This window comes from Cetorhinus maximus, chromosome 21, assembly GCF_964194155.1.
Source record: "Cetorhinus maximus chromosome 21, sCetMax3.hap1.1, whole genome shotgun sequence".
Classification (NCBI taxonomy): Eukaryota; Metazoa; Chordata; class Chondrichthyes; order Lamniformes; family Cetorhinidae; genus Cetorhinus; species Cetorhinus maximus.
The window spans coordinates 23,863,362-23,888,649 of record NC_135899.1 but is presented as its reverse complement, the minus strand read 5'-3'; the positions used below and the strand labels follow the sequence as shown (position 1 = coordinate 23,888,649).

At 49.9% G+C, this 25,288-nt stretch overlaps 1 protein-coding gene across 1 annotated transcript in view; it reads right to left on the bottom strand.

Moving 5' to 3' along the window:
• The window catches only part of LOC144695760 (gamma-aminobutyric acid type B receptor subunit 1-like), an 84,574-nt gene extending 59,592 nt beyond the window's left edge, over positions 1-24,982 (bottom strand). The window contains 1 exon segment of the mRNA XM_078566733.1: positions 24,573-24,982. Within this exon segment, the coding sequence (XP_078422859.1) occupies positions 24,573-24,800 (228 nt within the window). The 5' untranslated portion in view covers positions 24,801-24,982.
• Between the last annotated feature and the right edge of the window lie 306 nt (positions 24,983-25,288).

Sequence of the window (25,288 nt, the reverse complement as noted above, 5' to 3'; positions counted from 1 at the left end):
TTCACTAATCAAAGCTTCGCAGTTAATATGGCACAGAAGGAGGCCATTTGGAACTTTGTACCTATGCTGACTCTTTGAAAAGAGCTATCCAATTAGTCCCACTTCCCCTTTTGCTCTCTCCCCAGGCCCTTCACATTTATCCTTTTCAAGTTCCTCACTCAATTCCCCTTTGAAAGTTGCTATTGAATCAGCTGTCACTGCCCTTTCAAGCACAGCATTCCAGTTCATAATAACAAGTTATGTAAAAAAAAACTCCCCATCTTCCCCTCTGGCTTTTTAGCCAATTTTCTTCAATCTTGTGTCCTCAGTTATTGATCCTTCCGCCAGTGGAAACAGTTCCTTCTTATTTATTCCATAAAAACCTCTTTATGATTTTGAACACCTCAATTAAATCTCCCTCTAACCCTTCCCCGCTCTGAGGAGAACCGCTCCAGCTCTAATATCGCCAGCATTATCTGCCAGGGATTGATTTGCCATCTTCCCTCCCTCTCCTATTGGCTAAAGGTTCACCAAAAATTAATTCCTGGGCTGGAACATTGTTGTATGAGGAAAGGTTAAATAGACTAGGCCTTTATTCTCTGGAGTTTAGAAGAACGAGGGGTGATCTCATTCAAACACACAAAATTCTCACTGGGCTTGACAGGGTAGATGCAGGAAGGGTGTTTCCCCTGGCTGGGGGTAAGTGGGGGGGCGGAGCTGGGGGAGTAGTGGTGGGGTTGGGGGGGTGGGGGTGGTTGCTGGAACCAGGGTGGGTACAACCTCAGGATAAGAGGCAGGCCATTTAGGACCAAGATGAGGAGGGATTTCTTCACTCAGAGGATGGTGAATCTTCGGAATTCTCTGCCCCAGAGGGCTCAGTCATTGAGTAAGTTCAAGACTTGAGATCGATAGATTTCCACCTTTTAAAAACATCGAGGGATACGGAGATAGTGCGGGAAAATGCTGTTGAAGTAGAAGATCAGCTGTGATCTCACTGAATGGTGGAGCAGGCTCAATAGGCTGAATGGCCTATTCCTGCTCCTATGTTCTCTTGTTCTGTTCATTGCTAAGGAATTCCTCTGACCTTCCAGTAGGACATTCCCCAAGAAAATCTTTTTAAAAAGCACACGGGCACAAAGGTGTACAAAGACCCTTACCCCCGGTGCGGAAGGACCCATGGCATTCCGCAGTAAAACGGGACGCAAAGGGTTAAAAGGAAAAGAGCAGATGCAGAAACAGAATGAGAACAAGGAGAAGAGAAGAATCCATTAATGTCACTCGGCCAGTTCCCTGGGGCCTCAGTGATGAATGTGTTGTTTTCATGTAATTGACACAGTCATCGGCTGAGCTGCAGGATCTGCGAATAACGCTCTCACCTTGCATCTGCTCATGTCCGACAGCTCCTCAGAGTTCATGGCGTGTGTGTAAAGCTCTCACCGCCTCTCCCCCCGCCACCGACACATGCATGTCACACAGGCGGTGTGGGGGGTGCTCACTGTGCTCTCTCGGCACCGACTGGTCACATCATGCCCTGTTTTGACTGAATCAGAGCGATTCACCTTTGAAATGCCTGCTCCACTTCTAACCTCCCTAATGCCTTTGGAAATCTCATCCCGACATTCATCTTTCTGAGGCTCTAGCTCTCCAATGTTCTCACCATCGGCTGTCTCTACTTTCTTTTACACCAAGTTCAACTCAAGAGCTACCATCTATCTCCTATCTCAGTCCTGCTCACCTTTGACCCACACTGCCTCCCATCTTATCCTGTTCTCAGTCCTGCTCACCTATAACCTTTGACCCACACTGCCTCTCATCATTTTTTTTGATTCATTCGCGGCATGTGGGTTTCGCTGGCTGGGCCAGCATTTATTGCCCATCCTTAGTTACCCTTGAGAAGGTGCAGTCCATGTGGTGTGGGTACACCCACGGTGCTGTTAGGAAGGGAGTTCCAGGATTTTGACTCAGCGACAGTGAAGGAACAGCGATATATTTCCAAGTCAGGATGGTGAGTGACTTGGAGGGATGGGGAACTTCCAGGTGGCGGTGTTCCCAACTATCTGCTACCCTTGCCCTTCTAGATGGTAGTGGTCGTGTTACTCACGTATAACGTTTGACCCATACTGCCTCCCCTCTTATCCTGTTTTCAGTCCTGCTCACCTATAGCCTCCAACCCACACTGCCTCCCTTCTTATCCTGTTCTCAGTCTGGCTCACCTTTAAGCTCTGACCCTTACTGCCATCCACCATCTTGTTCATCTCTAACCAACATGGCCTAACTCCTCTCACAACTCCTGTTTGTATATGATAGCACCCCCCATGAGGGGCCCTCAGTCATTCGCTATCTTAGAGGCAGTAGATTAAGTGCAGGCTGCTCTGTAATAACTTGCCTCTGTTCAGCAAAATCGGAGCAGTCAAATAGTCCCATGGTGGCTAAGGGGGTGATCTAACTGAGGTGTTTAAGGTGATTAATGGACTCTACGGGGGAGATAGAGAGAGAGAATCTATTTTCTCGGATGGGGGATGTCCAGAACAAGTGGTCATGGTCTTAACATTAGAGGTAGAACGTTCAGGAGTGATGTTCGAACCAATTCTTCACATAATCCTTAGTGGAAATCTGCTCTCTTTTTCTCTCAAAAAGCTGTTGAATTTCGAAGCTGAGTTTGATAGATTATTTTTTAGATGATACAGAACAAGACCAGTTCGGAACATGGGACATGGGAGCAAGAGGAGGCCATTCAGCCCCTTGAGCCTGTTCTGCCATTCGATGAGATCTCGGCTGTTCTGCGACCTAACTCTGTATACCCACCTTTGCTCATTACCCCTTCATATGTCTGGTTAACAAAAAAATCCATCAATCCCAGGTTTAAAATTAAGAATTGGCCTAGCATTAATTGCCGTTTGTGGAAGAGAGTGCCAATCTTCTACCGCCTTTTTAAGTGGAAGCGTTTCCTAATTCACTCCTGAAATTCCTGGATCCAATTTTTTCCATGGTGCTCCCATGTCCTCAACTTCCCAACCAGCAGAAATAGCTTCTCTCCATCTACCCTTTCCGTTTCCTTTAACAGTTTGGAAATTTTGATCAAATCAGCCCTTATAAAATCCAGGGAATGAATACAACAATAGTTTGTGGAATATCTCCTTGTAATGTAACCCTTAGAGTTCAGGTATCACAGAATCACAGAGCAAAAGAGGCCCTTTGGCCCATCGAGTCTGCACCGACACTTGAGAAACACCTGACCTACCTATCTAATCCCATTTACCAGCACTTGGCCCATTGCCTTGAATGTTATGACATGCCAAGTGCTCATCCAGGTACTTTTTAAAGGATGTGAGGCAACCCACCTCCACCACCCTCCCAGGCAGTGCATTCCAGACCGTCACCACCCTCTGGGTAAAAAAGTTTTTCCTCACATCCCTCCTAAACCTCCTGCCCTTCTGGTAAGTCTGTGCTGCACTCCCTCCAAGGCCAATATATCCTTCCTAAGGTGTGGTGCCCAGAACTGCTCTCAGTGCTCCAGGTGTGCTCTAACCAGGACTTTATGAAACTGAAGCATGACCCTCGAGATATAAAGGTCCACATTCCATTAGTCTTTTTACATTATTTCCTGTAGCTGCTCATGACATTTTAATTGCCTATGTACCTAGGTTCCCCCTCATCTCAAGACCTCCTCTGTTTCCAGCCTTTCACCATTTTTAAAGTGTCCTGTTCTATCCTTTTTGGGTCCAAAATGAATAGGGTTAAGACTCAGATCAGCTATGATTGTAAGAACATAAGAAACAGAAACAGGAGTAGGCCATTCGGCCCACTGAGCCCATTCAGTATCATGGCTGAACTTCATAATCAACTCCATCTTCCTGCCTTTTAGTCATATCCCTTAATTCCTTCAGAGTCCAAAAATCTGTTGATCTCTTGTCTTGTATATACCCAGCCACTGAGCAACCACAGCTCTCTGGAGTAGAGAGTTCTGAAGATTCACAACCCTCTGAGTGAAGAAGTTTCTCCTCACCTTAGACCCCTAGTCTAAATTGGCTGCCCCTTTATCCTGATATTATGACCCCTAGTCTAGATTCTCCAACCAGGGGAAATGACCTTTTTTTTTCATTCTTTCATGAGACATGAAAGGTGGGCATCACTGGCAAGACCAGCTTTTGTTGCCCATCCCTAATTTCCCTTTAACCGAGTAGCTTGCTAGGCCATTTTGGAGGGCAGTAAAGAGTCAATCACATTTCTGTCGGTCTGGAGTCACATGTAGGTCAGACCAGGTAAGGGCAGCGGATTTCCTTCCCTAAATCAATGACTCTTTTATGGTCACTATTATCAAGGCCAGCTTTTCAATTCCAGATTAATTGAATTTTTAAATTCTACCAACTGCTGTGGTGGGATTTGAACCCATGTCCTAAGAACAGTGGCTTAGGTCTCTGGATCACTAGTCCAGTGACATTATCACTACAGCACCATCTCCCCCTAAACATATACACACTGTCAAGTCCTTTAAGAACTTCATACATTTCATTCTAAACGCCAGAGAATGTAGGCCCATCCTACTCAATCTTTCCTCATAGGACAACCCTCTCATCCCAGGTATCAGTCTATGACCCTTCATTGCACCCCCTCTAAAGCAAATATATCCATCCTTAGGTAAGAAGACCAAAACTGTACATTGTACTCCAGGTATGATCTCATCAAAAGCTGTATATAATTGAAGACCTTCTTACTCTAATACTCCAAACCCCTTGCAATAAAGACTATCCTAGCATTTGTCTTCCCAATGGCTTGTTATGCCTGCATGCTAACTTTCTCTGATTTGTGTACAAGGACCTCCAAATCCCTCTGGAACCCATGCTAATCTCTCACCTTTTGAAAAATATTCTGCTTTTCCAAGTTCCCTAACTAAGTAGATAATTTCACCATCCCCTGCCTTGTACTCCACATCTACCATGCTTAACCAGTCTATACTCCGTTGCAGCCTCTTGGCATTCTCCTCACAGCTTACTGTCCCACCTAGCATTGTATCGTCAACAAATTTGGATATATTACACTCACTCCCTTCATCCCAAGACATTGTTATAGATTGTAAGTAGCTGAGGCCCAAGCACTGATCCTCATGGCCTCCGCTAGTTACACACTGCCGTCCCCAAAAATGACCAGTTCATTCCAATTCTCAGTTTTCTGTAAGCTAAACAATCCTTAATCCAGGCTAATACATTACCCCAAACCTTGTGTAACAGTATCTCGCGTGGCACCTTAGCGAACGCCTTCTGAAAATCCAAACACGCTACATCCACTAGTTCTAACTGACCTAGCTGAATGGTGGAACATGCTCAAGGTGCTGAACCACCTACTTCTGTTCCATCAAGAGCAGCTAGCAGAACATTCAAATCGTGTCCCGAGTCCCCAGCTATTACTGAACGTCCTTGACACGGCCCCTTTAGAATACAGACATGACCGTCGTGGCTTGGTGGGTGGCACTCTCGCCTGAGTCAAAAGATTCAAGTCCCACCCAGAGATCTAGGCTAACACTCCCAGTGCAGTAATGAAGGAGTGCTATGCTGTCCGAGGTGCTGCTTTTCGAACAAGGTGTTACAGTAAGGCTCGGCCTGAGCTATCTCATGCAATATTCAACCTAATATTGGGGAAATTCTCCGGGGATGCGGGACTTTGCTGTGTACAAGTTGGTTGCCACATTTGCCTATGTTGGAGTTGTATCATTAAGGTAAATGCATTGGATGCGAAGCAGTTTGGGACATCCCGAGAATGTCAAAGGTGCTGCTTAACTCCACGTCTTTCTTCCTCCTCCACAGCCGGGCCATGAAACCCAAATGCTACGGCGCTTTCAGAGCTAAGATGGTACGGTGCACAACGCTTGTACAAACTGGCAACAGGAACAGGCTGACACAGAGCGAAGTAGAGGCTTTGGCACCGAGTACCAAAGGAGATGTCAAACCTCCATGCGTTGCTATGGAAACTGTTGTCTCTGAAGATTGGGCCAGTCAACACTCCACTGAAAGACTTGACAGGTCACAGAAGAGAAATAAACAACACAGATTGGAAACTGCAGGGGTGGGGATTGAGGAATTGAGGAGGCTTTTAGACCTGGATATTTCGGATGGCCGAGTTTCCTTCCCTGCCAAGCGCGGAGTCGGCGGCAAACACGTCCCGGCCTATACTGGTTGCCTCACAGCCACTGCATGATCCAGTGAGTGTTAATTGGCTGGAGACGGAACTTCCACCCCTGACTCAGGAAGTAGTCCCGCCTCAGGGAGCTGCTGGATAATCTGATTGACCCGGCAGCTATCTTGTCTCTACAGCGCCAGAAGCTGCAGTGGACAGGGCTGGGGCTGAATGCAATCCCCGAAGCGTAAGTCCCGGGAGGTCAGGGCCAGCTAAGTTTTGCCGGTCTCAGGACAGTGAGGGTAGGTGAAGTCTGGGGCACTAGGCAGAGGGGGTTGGGGTGTCAGTGGAGAGGTTAAGGGGGCGGGAGGGAGCCCTCGCAGGGGTCAAACATTTTGTTGGGGGAGGACGCCCGCTGTTAAAATGAGGCTGCTGATGGAGGCACCACCCCCCCACCAACCCCCCCAACCCCCGCCTCGCCACCCGGGGCCTGAACAGGGTTAATTTTCAGGCTTCCCCATCTGCCCCTGAACTCCTCCCGCCAGCCTGAAAATTGAAGCTGGGCGGGAAACGGCCCTTAACTGGTGAATAATTGGTTCAGGCCCTCAACTGAGGCAAGAGCAGGCCGGCTGGCCTAGGCCTCGCCTGGTGTCCAGTGGGCAGGCCGTCGAAAAACCTCACGGTCGGTGGGTGAACATAAAATTCTGCCCTTTGTTCCCACCCTGTTGCAAATTGCTGAAATGCGTTTGACGTCAGAGACCCACTGAGGGAAAATTAACTCGGAAACTGTCTAATTTCAGCCCAGTCAATGACTGACCAGCTCACCTTGGGCTTTGAGCCAACTTGACACCACCTCAAATCTTCAGGATCCACTTGAGCAGACCAGACGCTAAGCTCTGGAGCTTTCTCCTGAAACCTGTCCACCTCTCTACCTTGCTTTCCTCCTTTAAGACGCTCCCTGAAAGCCACCCCCTTGACCAAACTTTCGGCCCTGTCCCAAAATCTCTTTATGCGACGCGGTCATATATTTTATTTGATAACGTTCCTGCGGAGCACTGCGAGACCCTCTACTATATTAGCAGAACACAAATGCAAGCTGTTGTAGCAGTACAGGCCTTGTAACCCCAAGCATAAAACTGAGTGGGTACTGACAGCCCGATCTCGAAGGACTGGGTGCAGCTCAAAGTTGAAGGGAGGGTCATTTGCAGGGCAGCGGGGGAGAGGGCAGGGAGCTGGAGTGGGGTCCACTTGGATAGCTGTCTCTCTCTAAGAGCTGGCAGAAGCATGAAGGACCGAATGGCCTCCTTCTGTGCTGCAAGATTCTACAGCTGGGATTTTCCAGCTCCTCTTCTGATCCCACCGGCGTGAATGGAGGTTTCAATGGCTTGCTGGCCCTGCTGCAGGGGAACCTGGCGTAGGGTGGGGGAGGGGAGCGAGAGGGGCGGTGGGGCAGGTGCTGGAAAATTCTGGCCTACGGTTCTGCTGACAGTGCCCTGAGGCCTTGACGTGAGGCAGGAGCTCAGCTGCTCATCCAGAGAGAGGTGGTAGAACTTTTGCATTCAGGATGGATTAACCACGATTCAGAAACCCTGTTACTGTTGCCTCCGCCCAAAAAAAACGAAATCTGAAAGGCCAGTGGTAGAAGGATTGCCAATTCTGGTTGGATGTTTTCTGGAGATCCCATCTCCTGACCCCCTGACCTCCAATAGCTTTTTGACTCCAACCCCCCCAAACCCTGAGGTCAGTTCGCAGCAGTAACTCGGAGGTTGCTGTTCGCTCTCTGGAGACCCCCAGGGCCAATCCCAAAGTGCTGACTGTTCCCAAGTCACGGCTGAATGCAAAATAAAGGGGTCCGGTGCACAGTGTAAGGGCCGTCCGTGCGTCACTTGGGTTCAAAACAGGAAGGCCTGGCGACTGGTGTAAGAGGCCTGCATTCCATTCACAGAATTTGTTACAGCGCAGACGGAGGCCACTCGGCCCATCGTGGCTCTCCGAATGAGCAATTCACCTCGTGCCATTCCCCCGCCTTCGCCTCTTAACCCTGCACATGGCGTTTTAATTTTATTTTTGTATCTGCTCTCTGTGATTTTCTTACATAGGCCCCTCAAGTAGCTTCACAGTTCCTCGCTTCTCACCATTTAGAAAATACTCTCATCTGTCTTTCAAAGCGGACGGCCTCACACTTCCATCCCCCCGCCAGTAAACTCCACCTGCCGCAGCTTTGCCCGTTTATCTGTCAACATCCCATTACAGCTAGCTGCCCCCATCTACACAGTTCACTCTCCCACCCACCTTCCTGTCGTGCGCAAGTTCAGACACCTGGCCCACTGTCTAACTTATTTTTAAAATGTGGTGAAAAGCTGAGGCCTCAGTACGCATCTCTGGTTTGGGGTGTAGGGTGCTGGAGTAGTGCGGGGGAGAGGGAGGGAGGGAGGGAGGGAGTGGGGGAGGGGAGTGGGGGAGGGGAGCGGAGTGGGGGAGGGGAGCGGAGGGATGGGGGTGAGGGGATTGTGGGAGGAACACCACCTGCTGCCAATTTGAGTACCTACCCATTGTCCCTACTTTCTATCTCCGGGCTAACTCACTACCATCTTCATAGGTGAACCCCAATTCCATGTGCCTTCAGTTCGATGTCCAGTCTCTTGTATGGAACCCAGTTCAATACCTTCTGGAAGCCTGTGTAAATAACATCCCTCATTCCCCCACCAAATTCAGTGACTTGGGCTTGGAGGCTTTCCTGTGTCTGGTGATATATGAGGCAGACAAAGCACATGCTAGTTCTATTCCCCATGCTAAACTGGCAGAAGGGGGACTAATGTTTTTTTTAAATTATTTATGCACTAAGTACACTTACGTGGCCTTCCTGTTAATATTTCAGCTCAATGTGACGTCAAGATCCAACGAAACCAGCTTCTCTCAATTCCCTACAAATTACTGTCATGTGGGTCACCCATTGCAAAGGCCATCTCCAGTCAGTTCACCACAGTGAGCTCACACTGTGGAAAGCCCTTCCCCATCTCCAGTCTGTTCACCACAGTGCGCTCACACTGTGGAAAGCCCCTCACCATCTCCAGTCTGTTCACCACAGTGAGCTCACACTGTGGAAAGCCCTTCCCCATCTCCAGTCAGTTCACCACAGTGAGCTCACACTGTGGAAAGCCCCTCACCATCTCCAGTCTGTTCACCACAGTGAGCTCACACTGTGGAAAGCCCCTCACCATCTCCAGTCTGTTCACCACAGTGCGCTCACACTGTGGAAAGCCCTTCTCCATCTCCAGTCTGTTCACCACAGTGAGCTCACACTGTGGAAAGCCCTTCTCCATCTCCAGTCAGTTCACCACAGTGAGCTCACACTGTGGAAAGCCCCTCACCATCTCCAGTCTGTTCACCACAGTGAGCTCACACTGTGGAAAGCCCTTCCCCATCTCTAGTCTGTTCACCACAGTGCGCTCACACTGTGGAAAGCCCATCTCCATCTCCAGTCTGTTCACCACAGTGAGCTCACACAGTGGAAAGCCCTTCCCCATCTCCAGTCTGTTCACCACAGTGAGCTCACACTGTGGAAAGCCCTTCTCCATCTCCAGTCAGTTCACCACAGTGAGCTCACACTGTGGAAAGCCCCTCACCATCTCCAGTCTGTTCACCACAGTGAGCTCACACTGTGGAAAGCCCTTCTCCATCTCCAGTCTGTTCACCACAGTGAGCTCACGCTGTGGAAAGCCCACCACCATCTCCAGTCTGTTCACCACAGTGCGCTCACACTGTGAAAAGCCCTTCCCCATCTCCAGTCTGTTCGCCAGAGTGAGCTCACACTGTGGAAAGCCCCTCTCCATCTCCAGTCAGTTCACCACAGTGCGCTCACACTGTAGAAAGCCCTTCTCCATCTCCAGTCAGTTCACCACAGTGCGCTCACACTGTGGAAAGCCCATCCCAATCCCCAGTCTGTTGACCACAGTGAGCTCACACTGTGGAAAGCCCTTCTCCATCTCCAGTCAGTTCACCACAGTGCGCTCACACTGTGGAAAGCCCTTCCCCATCTCCAGTCTGTTCACCACAGTGAGCTCACACTGTGGAAAACCCTTCTCCATCTCCAGTCTGTTCACCACAGTGCGCTCACACTGTGGAAAGCCCTTCCCCATCTCCAGTCTGTTCACCACAGTGAGCTCACACTGTGGAAAACCCTTCTCCATCTCCAGTCTGTTCACCACAGTGAGCTCACACTGTGGAAAGCCCTTCCCCATCTCCAGTGTGTTCACCACAGTGCACTCACACTGTGGAAAGCCCTTCCCCATCTCTAGTCAGTTCACCACAGTGCGCTCACACTGTGGAAAGCCCCTCACCATCTCCAGTCTGTTCACCACAGCGCGCTCACACTGTGGAAAGCCCCTCACCATCTCTAGTCAGTTCACCACAGTGAGCTCACACTGTGGAAAGCCCTTCTCCATCTCCAGTCTGTTCACCACAGTGCGCTCACACTGTGGAAAGCCTTCCCCATCTCCAGTCTGTTCACCACAGTGCGCTCACACTGTAGAAAGCCCTTCTCCATCTCCAGTCTGTTCACCACAGTGCGCTCACACTGTGGAAAGCCCATCTCCAACTCCAGTCAGTTCACCACAGTGAGCTCACACTGTGGAAAGCCCTTCTCCATCTCCAGTCTGTTCACCGTGCGCTCACACTGTGGAAAGCCCTTCCCCATCTCCAGTCTGTTCACCACAGTGCGCTCACACTGTGGAAAGCCCTTCTCCATCTCCAGTCTGTTCACCACAGTGCGCTCACACTGTGGAAAGCCCTTCCCCATCTCTAGTCAGTTCACCACAGTGAGCTCACACTGTGGAAAGCCCTTCCCCATCTCCAGTCTGTTCACCACAGTGCGCTCACACTGTGGAAAGCCCTTCCCCATCTCTAGTCAGTTCACCACAGTGCGCTCACAATGTGGAAAGCCCCTCACCATCTCCAGTCTGTTCACCACAGCGCGCTCACACTGTGGAAAGCCCCTCACCATCTCTAGTCAGTTCACCACAGTGAGCTCACACTGTGGAAAGCCCTTCTCCATCTCCAGTCTGTTCACCACAGTGCGCTCACACTGTGGAAAGCCTTCCCCATCTCCAGTCTGTTCACCACAGTGCGCTCACACTGTAGAAAGCCCTTCTCCATCTCCAGTCTGTTCACCACAGTGCGCTCACACTGTGGAAAGCCCTTCTCCATCTCCAGTCTGTTCACCACAGTGCGCTCACACTGTGGAAAGCCCCTCACCATCTCCAGTCTGTTCACCACAGTAAGCTCACACTGTGGAAAGCCCTTCTCCATCTCCAGTCTGTTCACCACAGTGCGCTCACACTGTGGAAAGCCCTTCCCCATCTCCAGTCTGTTCACCACAGTGCGCTCACACTGTGGAAAGCCCCTCCCCATCTCCAGTCAGTTCACCACAGTGCACTCACACTGTGGAAAGCCCCTCACCATCTCCAGTCTGTTCACCACAGCGCGCTCACACTGTGGAAAGCCCCTCACCATCTCTAGTCAGTTCACCACAGTGCGCTCACACTGTGGAAAGCCCCTCACCATCTCCAGTCTGTTCACCACAGTGCGCTCACACTGTGGAAAGCCCCTCACCATCCCATCCACATGGTTTATTAAAGTTTCTCAGTCGGTACTCTGGCCACATGGACCAGGAACGTACCCAGTTCGATCTTTGTGTCAAGTTAGCTTGATAGTGTGTGTCTGGCTCCTGCCTCAGAGTCAGAAAGTTGTGGGTTCAACATCCCCCACTCCAGAGACTTGAACATTAAGATCTCGGCTAACAATCCCAGGGGGAACATTGGAGAAATGGAGTCACTAGCAAACTTTGACAGAAATTATTCCCAGGTTGCAGGTGTTGATTGCAAGGCCAGCATTTATTATGGCCAATTCACCATGGCTCCTTAGACAGCACCTTCCAAACACACGACCACTACGATCTAGAAGAACAAGGGCAGCAGATACATGGGGACACCACCACCTGGAAGTTCCCCTCCAAGTCACTCACCATCCTGACTTGGAAATATATCGCCGTTCCTTCACTGTCGCTGGGTCAAAATCCTGGAACTCCCTCCCTAACAGCGCTGTGGATGTACCTACACCACAGGGACTGCAGCGGCTCAAGAAGGCAGCTCACCACCACCTCCTCAAGGGCAACTAGGGATGGGCAATAAATACCTACCCAGCCAGCAAAGCCCACATCCCGTGAATAAATAATAAAAATAAAAGTCAGGATGGCGTTTGACTTGGAGGTGGTTGTGTTTATACGTGCTTGCTGCTCTTGTCCTTCTAGGTGGTAGAGGTCATGGGTTTGGAAGGTGCCGCCTAAAGGGCCTTGGTGAGTTGCTGCAGTGCATCTTGTTGATGGGACACACTGCTGCTACTGTGCACTGGGAGTGAGTGTTGAAGGTGGTGGATGTGGTGCTGATCAAGTGGGCTGCTTTGTCCTGGACAATGTCAAGCTTCTTGGGTGTTGTTGGAGCTGCACTCATCCAGGCAAGTGGAGATTATTCCATTAAAGTCCCATCTTTGCAAAGGCTCGCAAGAATCTCCCGTGGGGAACATGTTGGGCAGAGTTTCATGATTCCACCCCCCTCAGTGATGTGCCGTGAGGGCCTGTAAGATTCTCCAGGTTGTGCCGCATGCCCCCCAACACTTCCACCGCCTACACCCCCACCTTTCCCCTCTTCCCCCACGCTTTCCCCCTTTCCCCTCCTTTCCCCTGCCTTCCCATCCTGCCTTCCAGCAGTCCTCCCACCATCTTCCCCCTCCTTCCCTCCCTTTCCACCACCTTTACCTCCTTCCCCCTCAATTTGCCCCGCCTTTACCCCGCTTCCCCGCACTTTCAGTCACCTCCCCCCGTTCTCCCACCATCTTCCTCCCGCCTTCCCCCACTTTCCACCACCTTTACCCCCCTTCCCCCTGCCTTCCCCACACCTTCACACCCCCTTCCCCTCACCCCTATTCCCCCATTCCCCCGCCTTCCCCCCACCTTCACATGCCCTTCTTATGCCTTTACCCCTTCACCCTGCTTTCACCCCACCTTCACTGCCCTTCCCCCCACCTTCACTGCCCGTCCCCCCACCTTCACCCCCTTTCAACCCCCTTACCCCCACCCTCATTCCCCTTCACCTTGCCTTCCCCCCACCTTCACCGAACTTCCCCCTGACCTTCACCCCTCTTTCACCCCCCTTACCCCCACCTTCACCCCCCTTACCCCCACCCCTTTCCCCCTCCCCCCACATTCCCCCCACCTTCATTCCCCCTTCTTTTGCCTTCCCCCCACCTTCAATAGCCCCCTTCCACCCTTCAACCCCCCCTTCCCCCCACCTTCAATCCCCCTTCCCCCCACCTTCACCCCCTTTTCTCGCACTTTCCCCCCACCTTCACCCCCCTTCCTCCACCTTCACTCCCCTTCCCTCTGCCTTCTCCCTGTCCTACCCCCGCCTTCCCCCATTTCCCCCCTGCTTTCCCCCCTACCTACCTTCCCTCCGCCCACGACCTGTCTGCAAATTTATGGAGGATGGGCTTGGGGGAGGCCTGCCTGTCCTTTTCCCAGTTGAGGCCCTTAAGTGGCCCATCCAGACACGATTCCCTGGCTGGCGGGTGAAGCTCAGTGGCGGGGGGAAGCCAAGCCGATCACTGTGCTTAGGCCTCAGGTGGAGGTGAGGTGGGGAGGTGGGGGGTGTGACCTCCATTACTGACCCCCGGCATCAGCGCCGCCGCTCCAAGGTCTCCCCCTACCCACGCAGGTTCTCCCTCCCTACCTGGCCTTACCATCATGAACTCCCTCCCCCACCCCACACTGCCCAGCACCCCCAGGCCACCCCTCCCATCTCCGCTGCGAGACGCTTAGCCCCAACCTGGGCACCAGGGTTTATAATCCAGGGACCACTTGTTGTCCCGGCAGTGGCCACTGCTCCTGGTGGCGCTGCTGGTACGACCGCAGCTCTCTCGGGTGGGATTTTCACCTGAGTAAGGGGCAGAAAGCCTGCCTCCTGCCAATTAGCGCCCCTTGGAGCATCAAAGGGTGGCGGGGCAGCCAGAGGTGGCGACGCCCGCAAAACTCTGCCCATCAGAAATGGGGATTTTGTCTGAACTTGGTGCTGCGCCTCTGTAACTTTGCTGACACACATGGCGATCAGCAGAGCAGGGACAGGCTGGAGGAATATGTTCATGGAATGATACAGAATGAAGTCATTCAGCCCATCGTGTCCGTGCCAGCTCTTTGAAGGAGCTATTCAATTAGTTCCGCTTGCCTGATCGCTCCCCATAGCCTAGCAAACTCAGGCTCGTGAAGCGCCGGGGAAAACTCTCCACATTAACAGTGCTGACATAAATTGCCATATCATTGTGTTAGCGGCTGCCCAGAGGGCCTGTTTAAAACAGACCCAAGTGACAACAGACTGCGATTATTAAGCTGACCTGAATCGCTGAAGAAGGAGGTTTTGCTGCAATGAGGAGAAATAAAGAGCAGATGGCAAGGAGCTGGCCTCTTTTTCCAGGGTTTGTATCATCTGATTTCAGCATCCAGCCAAGTGGCTATTTGGAGGGGGAAGCAGAGGCTGAGTGTCAGTCGCACAGTGGGGGAGAGTCTCAGCTGTAGGTCAGGACAAGCCTGATGGATTGAAATGGTCTTATCAGGTTGTGTAACACCACCCACCACCCCAACTCTCCCCACACCCAAACCGGTCACCGTACCTTTAGGTCAAACCGGTTGGTCTATATTCCTTTTTGGTATATTTATATTACCCGATTGTAAATGGGGGAGAGGTGAGGAAGAGGGTTTATCCCCCTCCACTGGGAACAGGCTGCCCAGTGCCTGACTGTGGATGGGAGAGAGGTGGGTGAGAGGGTTAATCCCCTCCACTGGGAACATGATGCCCAGTGTCTGACTGCGAATGGAGGGAGAGGTGGGTGAGAGGGTTAATCCCCTCTACTGGGAACAGGCTGCCCAGTGTCTGACTGTGAATCGAGAGAGGTGAGTGAGAGGGTTAAGCCTCTCCACTGGAAACAGGCTGCCCAGTGCCTGACTGTGAATCGAGAGAGGTGAGTGAGAGGGTTAATCCCCCTCCACTGGGAACAGGCTGCCCAGTGTCTGACTGTGGATAGGGGAGAGGTGGGTGAGAGGGTTAATCCCCTCCACAGGGAACAGGCTGCCCAGTGCCTGACTGTGAATGGAGGGAGAGGTGAGTGAGAGGTTAATCCCCTCCACTGGGAACAGGCTGCCCAGTGTCTGACTGTGAATAGGGGAGAGGTGGGTGAGAGGTTAATCCCCCTCCACTGGGAACAGGCTGCCCAGTGTCTGACTGTGGATAGGGGAGAGGTGGGTGAGAGGGTTAATCCCCCTCCACTGGGAACAGGCTGCCCAGTGTCTGACTGTGAATGGAGGGAGAGGTGGGTGAGAGGGTTAATCCCCTCCACTGGGAACATGCGTCTGACTGTGAATGGAGGGAGAGATGGATGAGAGGGTTGATCCTATTTACAGACTGCCTGAGATATAGGAAGGGATCACTCCGGAGGTTATACCTCTCCCCTGGGAAGAGGCTGCCTGCGTAAATGCGAAGTGTTAGATAAAAGTGTTTCATTGTCAGAACCCTTGACAGGAGGGATTTTCCTTATTAGATTTGACATCTGTTTATCTTCATTTTGATGTCCTGGCAGAAATGTTTCATCGGTCTATGAATATCAGAAAGGTAGTGCCAGCTAATATGTACAATTGTACTGCACTAAGGCTGGAGGGACCAACGAGCTTGTATCTGAAGCATTCAGAAATGAAGAGTAGGCTCTCCGGACTGGGCCTGGGGAAGCAGTCAATAGATCACTTCCCCTGCTTCTCATTAACCTTTTGCTATTCATTCACAGGATGTGAGCATCAATAGCCAGGCCACCATTTTATTGCCCATCTTTAGTTGCCCTTGAGAAGGTGGTGGGGAACTGCCTTCTCGAGCTACTGCAGTCCATGTGGTGTAGGTACACCCCCACCATGCTCATATGGAAGGTAGTTCCAGGAATTTGACACAGCTACAGTGAAGGAACCGCGACACAATGTAAATACCCAGGTAACGGTCCCCTCCCTAAATCCTTAGTTTTTCGTGTATCGCACGCCTGAGTTGAACTCTGACCTTTTGGTCCCCGAATCCCTTAGTTTTCATATTCCTTGTGTCAGTTTTGGGGAGCGGTTTTGGAGGAACAGTCCAGTGAGTCTATTTTACAATTGCTCTTTTCTCATTTATGCTGAGTTCAGGACAATGGCTGGCTAGTGCTGAGACAGCGCAGTTATCGGCAGCTCACAAGAACCGGCGTGGATTTCAACTCCTCAAACTATTACTCCTGGAAATGTCGACCCCCTAACTTTTGCCTAAAATTCTGATCTCAAAATCTCGACTTTTACACAAGTATATACAGCAATTCCAAGACAGGATGATTCGTGGCTTGGAGGGGAAATTTACAGTGGTGACCTTAAAAGTCAGGAAGAAACTTGATCTGTGCCAAAATGTCTTTGGAATCGAGTACAGCCTTTTTACACTAGATGTACCGGCCCTGGGAGTATTTTTAATGGGACAGTGTAGAGGGAGCTTTACTCTGTATCTAACCCCAAGCTGTACCTGTCCTGGGAGTGTTTGATGGGAGAGTGTAGAGGGAGCTTTACTCTGTATCTAACCCCAAGCTGTACCTGCCCTGGGAGTGTTTGATGGGACAGTGTAGAGGCAACTTTACTCTGTATCTAACCCCGTGCTGTACCTGTCCTGGGAGTGTTTGATGCGGACAGTGTAGAGGGAGCTTTACTCCGTATCTTACCCGTGCTGTACCTGTCCTGGGAGTGTTTGATGTGGACAGTGTAGAGGGAGCTTTACTCCATATCTTACCCGTGCTGTACCTGTCCTGGGAGTGTTTTATGGGACATTCTAGAAGAAACGTTAAGTTTTAAGAAGGAAACCAAATTCTTGTTTTTAAACCTATTTGATGTTTAAATTCTCAATGTCCCTCAGCAGACACTGACAACTGCTCATCATCTTTATAGGGAGAATTGAACTGAAATTCTATTTTACTATTATTGCTATTATTACTATTATTGCTATGTCATGAGATCAAAATCCTGGCACTCCCTCCCTAACAGCACTGCAGCGGTTCAAGGAGGCAGCTCATCATCACCTTCTCAAGGGCAGTGAGGGATGGACAATAAATGGTCCACATCCCGCGAAAGGATAAAAAAACTCATTGTGGAGAATTGTTGAAATACAGGGCACTGGAGCTCAGCAGTCCGCGATGTGAGTTGATTGATGCTGTGAGTGGATCCATTGCAGTTGTCCAATATGTAAAGTAATAAAACCCACTGGGACCACCATACAATATTCATGGCAATGTTTACATTTTCATTCTGCACCCAGTGTGTCTTTCAGCTCTCTGTACCTGCTGTGATGTATATTGCAGTTCTCTGTACCCAGTGTGATATGTATTACAGCTCTCTGTACCCGGAGTGATGTGTATTACAGTTCCCTGTACCCAGTGTGATATGTATTACAGTTCTCTGTACCCAGTGTGATGTGTATTACAGCTCTCTGTACCCGGAGTGATGTGTATTACAGTTCCCTGTACCCAGTGTGATATGTATTACAGTTCTCTGTACCCGGAGTGATGTGTATTACAGCTCTCTGTACCTGGCCTGATGTGTATTACAGTTCCCTGTACCCAGTGTGATGTGTATTACAGCTCTCTGTACCAATCTAATAAGTATTACAGCTCTCTGTACCTGGTCTGATGTGTATTACAGTTCTCTGTACCAATGTGATATGAATTACAGCTCTTGTACCTGTTGTGATATGTATTACAGCTCTCTATACTTGCTGTCATTTGTAATACAGCTCTCTGTATACGGTGTGATATGTAATATAGCTCTCTGTACCCAGTGTGATATGTAATACAGCTCTGTGTACCGAGTGTGATGTGTAATACAGCTCTTTGTACCCAGTGTGATATGTAATACAGCTCTGTGTACCGAGTGTGATATGTATTACAGCTCTCTATACCTGCTGTGATATGTAATACAGCTCTCTGTACCCTGTGTGATATGTAATACAGCTCTGTGCACCGAGAGAGATATGTATTACAGCTCTCTGTACCTGTTGTGATATGTATTACAGCCCTGTGTACCCAGTGTGATATATAATACAGCTCCCTAAACCCAGTGTGATATGTAATACAGCTCTGTGTACGGAGTGTGATATGGTATTACAGCTCTCTGTACCCGGTGTGATGTGTATTGCAACTCTGTAACTGGTATGATGTATATTACAGTGTCTGTACCCAGTGTGATGTGCATTACAGTTCTCTGTACCTAGTGTGATGTGTATTACAGTTATCTGTACCTGGTGTGATATGTATTACAGCTCTCTGTACCTGGTGTGATATGCATTGCAGCTCTCTGTACCTGATGTGATATGCATTACAGTTCCCTGTAACCAGGTGATATGTGTTACAGTTCTCTGTACTTGGTGCAAAATGCATTACAGTTCTCTGTACCCAGGGTGATATGCATTACAGTTCTCTATACCCAGGGTGATATGTATTATAGTTCTCTGTACCTGGTGTGATATGTATTACACCTCTCTATCTAGTGTGATATGTATTATGTGAGTCCAACTGCAGAATTAAAATTATCAAAAAACCAGCCCCTTCTGATCTCAATCTGATTATTGTCAGATTAGAATGCACCAGTTGTGACTTGTCGTTCCAATGAAGGGGATTTACACACCCACATACCATTTCGCATTCACAGGAACCATTCACATTGAGAACAAACGCCCCCCTTTCCTTCAGTCTGTTTTCTGGCCTAAGTATACTACAGGATAGTGAGTGATGGGATCCCAATCCCTTCACACATTGTTGGGCTGCATCTGAGGCGATGATTAGCCTGTCCTGCCTCCTACAGCAGTAATTTCTGTGACCGATCATTCTTGTCTAATCAACTCCTCACCCCTAAGATGTAACTCACTATGTAACACTTTGGACTTTGTGCACAGTTTTGTCTCTTTACTTGGAAAAAAAGATTTGGCCGTGTTAGAAGTAGTTCAGAGAAGGTTCACTTGACTCATTCCCGGGATGAGGGGCTTATCCTATGAAGAAAGGTTGACCAGGTTGGACCTATACCCAATGGAGTTTAGAAGAATGAGAGGTGATCTTATTGAAACATATAAGATCCCGAGGGTGGATTACCGGGAGGATGTTTCCATTTGTGGGAGAGGCTAGAACTAGGGAACACCGTTTAAAATAAGAGACGGAGATGAGGAGAAATTCTTTCTCTCAGAGGGCCATTATTGTGTGGAATCCTCTTCCTCAGAGAGCAGTGGAGGCTGGGTCACTGAAAATATTCATGGCTGAGTCGGACAGCTTTTTGACAGACAAGGGAGTCAAGAGTACGGGGGGGGGGGGGGGGGGGGGCAGACGGCAAAGTGGGAGTTGAGACCACAAGCATATCAGGCATGATCTCGTTAAATGGCAGAGCAGGCTCGAAGGGCCGAATGGCCTACTCCTGCTCCTAAATCCTATGTTCCCATGATCCTCTGAGCCGGAAGATCACGAGCTCCGATCCACACTCCCCCACACCAAGATGAAAATCTCAGCCCACAATCCCTGTGGAGTACTTAAGGAGGTGAGCCTTTCAGATTAAACCGATGTCCCATTGCAATCTCAGGTGGGTGCGCAGAATTGCTGACTATTGTTTAGTTTACAAAAAAAGCCCCGCCAGATAACATTGGTTATTCAGATTAAGATAGTGCTTGGGAATTAATCATTCTGTAGGTGGGCTGATTGAGCCGGCCTGTATTTATAACAGTAACCGCTTGCATTAATGCAGCACGTTAATGTTGGAAAGCGTACCATGGACTTCACGGAAGTGATCACCAAACAAGATTTGACACCGAGCCAAGTGAGGAGATAGCAGGGCAGACGAGCCAAAGCTCGGTCAAAGGGGATGCTTTTAAGGAGTGTCTCAAAGGAGGAAGAAGAGATGGAGACGTTGAGGGAGGAAATTGCAGAGTTGAGGGGTTTAGGACGTGAGCAGATGAGCCATTGATGATGGGTGCCAATAAAATTGTGGATATTCAAGAGGCCATGTGCGCAGAGATCTCGGAAGGTCATGGGGCTGGAGGAGACGGCAGAGATAGGGATGGGAGAGGCCATTGAAAACAGGGATGAGAATTTTAAAATTGAGGCGTTGCTTAACTGGAAGTCAATTTATGTCAGTGAGCCCAGGTGGGGGCGTTGGTGGGGTGGGGTGGGTTGGGGAGGTGGGGGCGGTGGTAGGGGGATGGGACTTGATGCGAGTTAAGGATACTCGCAACAGAGTTTTGGATGACCTCTAGTTTACTGAGAGTAGCATATGGGAGACGAGCCATGTGTGGGTTGGGATAGTCGAGTCTAGAGGTAACGGGGGCGTGGATGAGGGTTTCAGCTGCCAATGCGCTGAGGTAGGAGCAGAGGTAGGCACACCTGAAGCTGTTATTCGCACGGTTGATTTAGCCACCTGTCCTTCATGATGAGAAAGGCATGCCGTTTTGGAGAAATCCATTTTGAAAAGAGCAACCGCAAATTAATCCGTGGCAGTGATGGATTGATCGCGATGTGACAGGAACCTCCGCAAATCGTGCATTTAAAAGCAGGGTGTGTGGGTGACATACTCCCCCTCGCTCTACTGTCACACTGAGGAACAGGCCCTCAACACACAATACACCACCTCTCTATAGTTTGAGCCACACTTCAGAAACTTGAGCATAAGCCCCAAGCTGACACCCCCCCGACACACAACACCCCGCAGCTCCTTCCCCCGCCCCCACCAGGTGAATATGGAACCCAGGCCATTGTGCCCAATCAGGTGGGCATAAAAGATTCCATGGCGCTATGGTGAGGAGGACCAAGGGAGCTCTCCCCCGAACCCTGGTTATTGTTTATCCCTCAACCAAACATCACTAAAAACATGATCTGCCAATGATCACACTGCAGCCTGTGGAGGTTAGCTGGATGAAAATTGGCCGCCACTTTTCCTACCTCACGACAGTGAGTGCTCTTCAAAAAGTATGTCATTGACTGAGACACTTCAGGACAACCTAAGGTCGTGAAAAGGTGCTATATAAATTATTTGGCAATTTACAGAGCCCTGATGCTACATCTAAATCCAGTCTACTTCAGCACAAGAAGCCATAGAAAATTTATCAAATAATCTCTTTTTAGCTTTTAGCTGAGGGACAAATATTCATCAGGTCACGGCAGATAATGTACTGCTCTTCTTTGAAGTAGGTAGCCATGAGAACTTTTATTTCCATTTGAGAGGGCAGAGTGGGGGGGGTCTCGACTCTATATCTCATCTGAAAGAGGGCAGCTCCGACAGGCCAGGGCTCCCTCAGTACTGTGCTGGGAGTGTCCGCCTAGATGTTGTGCTCAGGCCTCTGGGGTGTATTGAAAAACAGTGATCAGGGATCAGCTGGGGTGGGGAGGGCCCTTTCACTGGATCCCCTCAGGGCCCCATGCAACGATACCCCAACCATAATTCTCCAGCGCTAAAATAAACTTTGAGTGTTTTTTTATTCTTTCATGGGATGTGGGCATCGCTGGCAAGGCCAGCATTTGTTGTCTATCCCTAATTGTCCTTGAACTGAGAGCAGTTAAGAGTCAACCACATTGCTGCGGGTCTGGAGTCACATGTAGGACAGACCAGGTAAGGATGGCAGGTTTCCTTCCCTAAAGGGACATTAGTGAACCAGGTGGGTTTTTATGACAATTTATGATAGTTTCCATGAGATTCACTCTCAATTCCAGATTTATTAATTGAATTTAAATTCCACCAGCTGCCCTAGTGGGATTTAAACTCACGTCCCCAGAGCATTAGCCTGGGCCTCTGGATTACCACTTCAGTGACATAACCACTACACCACCACCTACCACCATCTATCTAGCCATCTTTCCTGTCATTGAGATGCCCTGTGCCTTTAAGAGCAGCAGAAGGGAATAGTAATCCAGAGGCCCAGGCTGATGCTCTGGGGTCATGGGTTCAAATCCCACCAGGGCAGCTGGTGGAATTTAAATTCAGTTAATAAAATCTGGAATATAAAGCGAGTCTCAGTAACGGCAACCATGAAACTATCATTGATTGTCATAAAAACCCATCTGGTTCACTAGTGTCCCTTTAGGGAAGGAAATCTGCCCTCCTGGTCCTTACCTGGTCTGGCCTACATGTGACTCCAGACCCACAGTAATGTGGTTGACTCATGAGTGTCCTCTGAAATGGTCTAGCAAGCCAATCGGCTCGAGGGCAATTAGGGATGGGCAACAAATGCTGGTCTTGCCAGTGAAGCCCATATCCCATGAAAGAATAAATTTTAGAAAAGGGCTGGGGAGGAGGAACATAGATGTAATGGATTCGGACCACGCTGCCTAGCGATGCAGCATCCATGGAGTTAAATCTGGAGGAAGGAACCATGGCTGAGTGACAGATTAATGCACAATGATAGAGGGCAACCTTTACAGTCAGAGCCATGCATGGTTCATTCAGCTGCTTCCATACCCACACGAATATTCTCTGTCTCTCTCTCTCTCAGGATGCATTGTATTTTAATGAAGTTTAATTTGCTTCTGTAGTAATAAATGCGGGAGGGGGGGCATTTGTAAACCATTCCCCCTGCTCCCTCCTCCCAGGCAAGATTTAATCCATTCAGACTGATAGCACTGTGCTAGTTTAGAGATTCTCAGCTTTCAGTCTTGTTCAGTGAGGCTGGAAGCGAGCACTGAGAAAGCCCCTGTTTTGTGCGATGACTGTGCTGTCGATAAGCAATGAGTGTGTCGAGGAGGGTGAAGCCGACTCTCAGGCTGCCAGCACATCGGAGAGAGGCAGGGACAGAGAACCTGAGAGAGACGGAGACACAAAGAAAGGCCGAGAGAGAAAACAGACACACAAGAGAGAGACAGAGGCAGAAAGAGTCAGTGACGGAGAGAGAGAGAGAGAGGGGGGAGAGAGGTGGGGGGGAGAGTCAGAGAGAGACAGAGAGAGAGGGAGCAACAGAGAGACATGGGAAGAGGGTCAGGGAGAGAGAGAGAGAGAGAGAGAGACAAAGGGAGTGACAGAGAGAGATGGAGGGAGAGTTTGAGAGGGAAACAGAGGGAGCGAGAGTCAGAGGGAGTGAGAGTCAGAGAGACAGAGGGAGAGAGACAGAGGGAGAGAGAGTCAGAGAGAGAGGGAGAGAGACAGAGGGAGAGAGAGATGGGGAAACAACGGTGAGAGACAGAGGGAGAGAGAGTCAGAGAGACAGAGGGAGAGAGAGTCAGAGAGAGATGGGGGAAACAGCGAGAGACAGAGGGAGAGAGAGTTAGAGAGCAAGTGAGACAGGGAGCAACAGAGATGGAGATGGAAGGAGAGAGTCAGAGAGAGAGGGAGAGAGAGTCAGAGAGAGAGAGACAGAGGGGGAGAGAGAGTGTCAGAGAGAGAGAGTCAGAGAGAGAGAGACAGAGTGAGAGAGGCAGAGAGAGAAAGAGAGAGTCAGAGAAAGTGAGACAGAAGAAGAGTCAGGGGTCGGAGAGAGAGAGTGAGACAGAGGGAGTGACAGAGAGACAGACAGAGGGAGTGACAGAGAGACAGACAGAGGGAGAGATAGAGAGAGAAAAAAGGCAGAGACAGTGAAAGACAGAAACAGAGACAGAGACAGGGTGAGGAAAGAGATAGAGAAATAGAGAGAGGAACAGAAGGAAAAGAGCAACAGAGAAACACAGAGGCAGAGGGGAAGAGAGGAGAAAGTGAGACATATAGAAAGTGAGGCAGAGAACCAGAAAGAGACAGAGCGAGAGAGGGAGACACCGGGAGACAGCGACAGAAAGAGAGAGAGAGAGAGGGCAGACAGGCACCAAGAATAAGAGACAGCAGGGAAAGAGGAAAAGAGGGACCGAGAGAGAGAGAGAGAGATTTAATCATAGTAACTGTCTCCCCAAAGATCTCGCTGCCAACATCCATTCCAAGCAGCTCCAATCACAATGCAACGCGATTATAAATTCTCCTCACAAAGAGAACACCAATTCTGCTCAACCAACTCTGCTTAATCTCATTGCATGTTCCTCCCTGAGAGTGAGTGTGTGTGTGTGAGAGAGTGTGTGTGTGTGTGTGTGTGTGTGTGGGGTGGGTGGGGGCGGGGGGGGGGGTGGTGTGGGGGGTTATCTAGCAGGTGAAACCGACCCTGTAAGAAGCGCCAGTGAAATCAGCAGTAACACCGAAATCCAGACCATTAAAAACTTGTTTGTGGCTTTTGCATTTCAGATGTTCCCCGCCGGCTGCAAAAATAAATAAATAAATCGGCTGCACTGTCACCCCCAAAAACACATGGAAATCTCTTATCTTCTGACACAGGGATGGTTCTTGAAGGAACAAGGGTTGTGTTTTAAAAGCAGCCCTTCCCCTCCACTCCCCTCCCCTCTCCCATCCAAGATACCTTGCTGTCATGGTAGATCAGTTGCAACTCGTAGTCCCGAAGAATGTCTGAGCGGTTGTTGACATCGCGGAGGGCCATCTGAGCAGCTGGAAGACAAGCCTGGCCACCCGGCCAGCCACCGCTCATGGGGAACAGAGCTCCGATGTACAGGGTCTGCTTGCTGCCTGCGGAGAGAGGGAGAAGGATCAGCGCAAGGAGCAAGAGGCTGCTCCGGCTCCGTGCCATCATTATTCGCTGCTGACAAGTCGCGTTTGGCCCCCGTCCTTTTAAAGATGCTCAGAGCCCCCGACACATCGTCCTCGCTCCCAGGCGCTGAAGCTCTGTCATAGTAACAACAGCAACAGCAGCAGCATCAGCAGCAGCAGCAAGCTCCATCTTACTGCAGTCAGCAAGCTTGGTGATGTCACTACAGCAGCCAAATTCTCACACACACACGCTCTCTCACACTCACATTCGCACACACTCACAGGCACACACACTCACTCACAGACACTCACACACACATAAACAGGCACACACACACTCACAGACACACACACACATAAACAGGCGCACACACACTCACAGACACTCACTCACACACATAAACAGGCACACACACTCACTCACAGACACACATAAACAGGCACACACACTCACTCACAGACACTCACTCACACACATAAACAGTCACACACACTCACTCACAAACACTCACACACACATAAACAGTCACA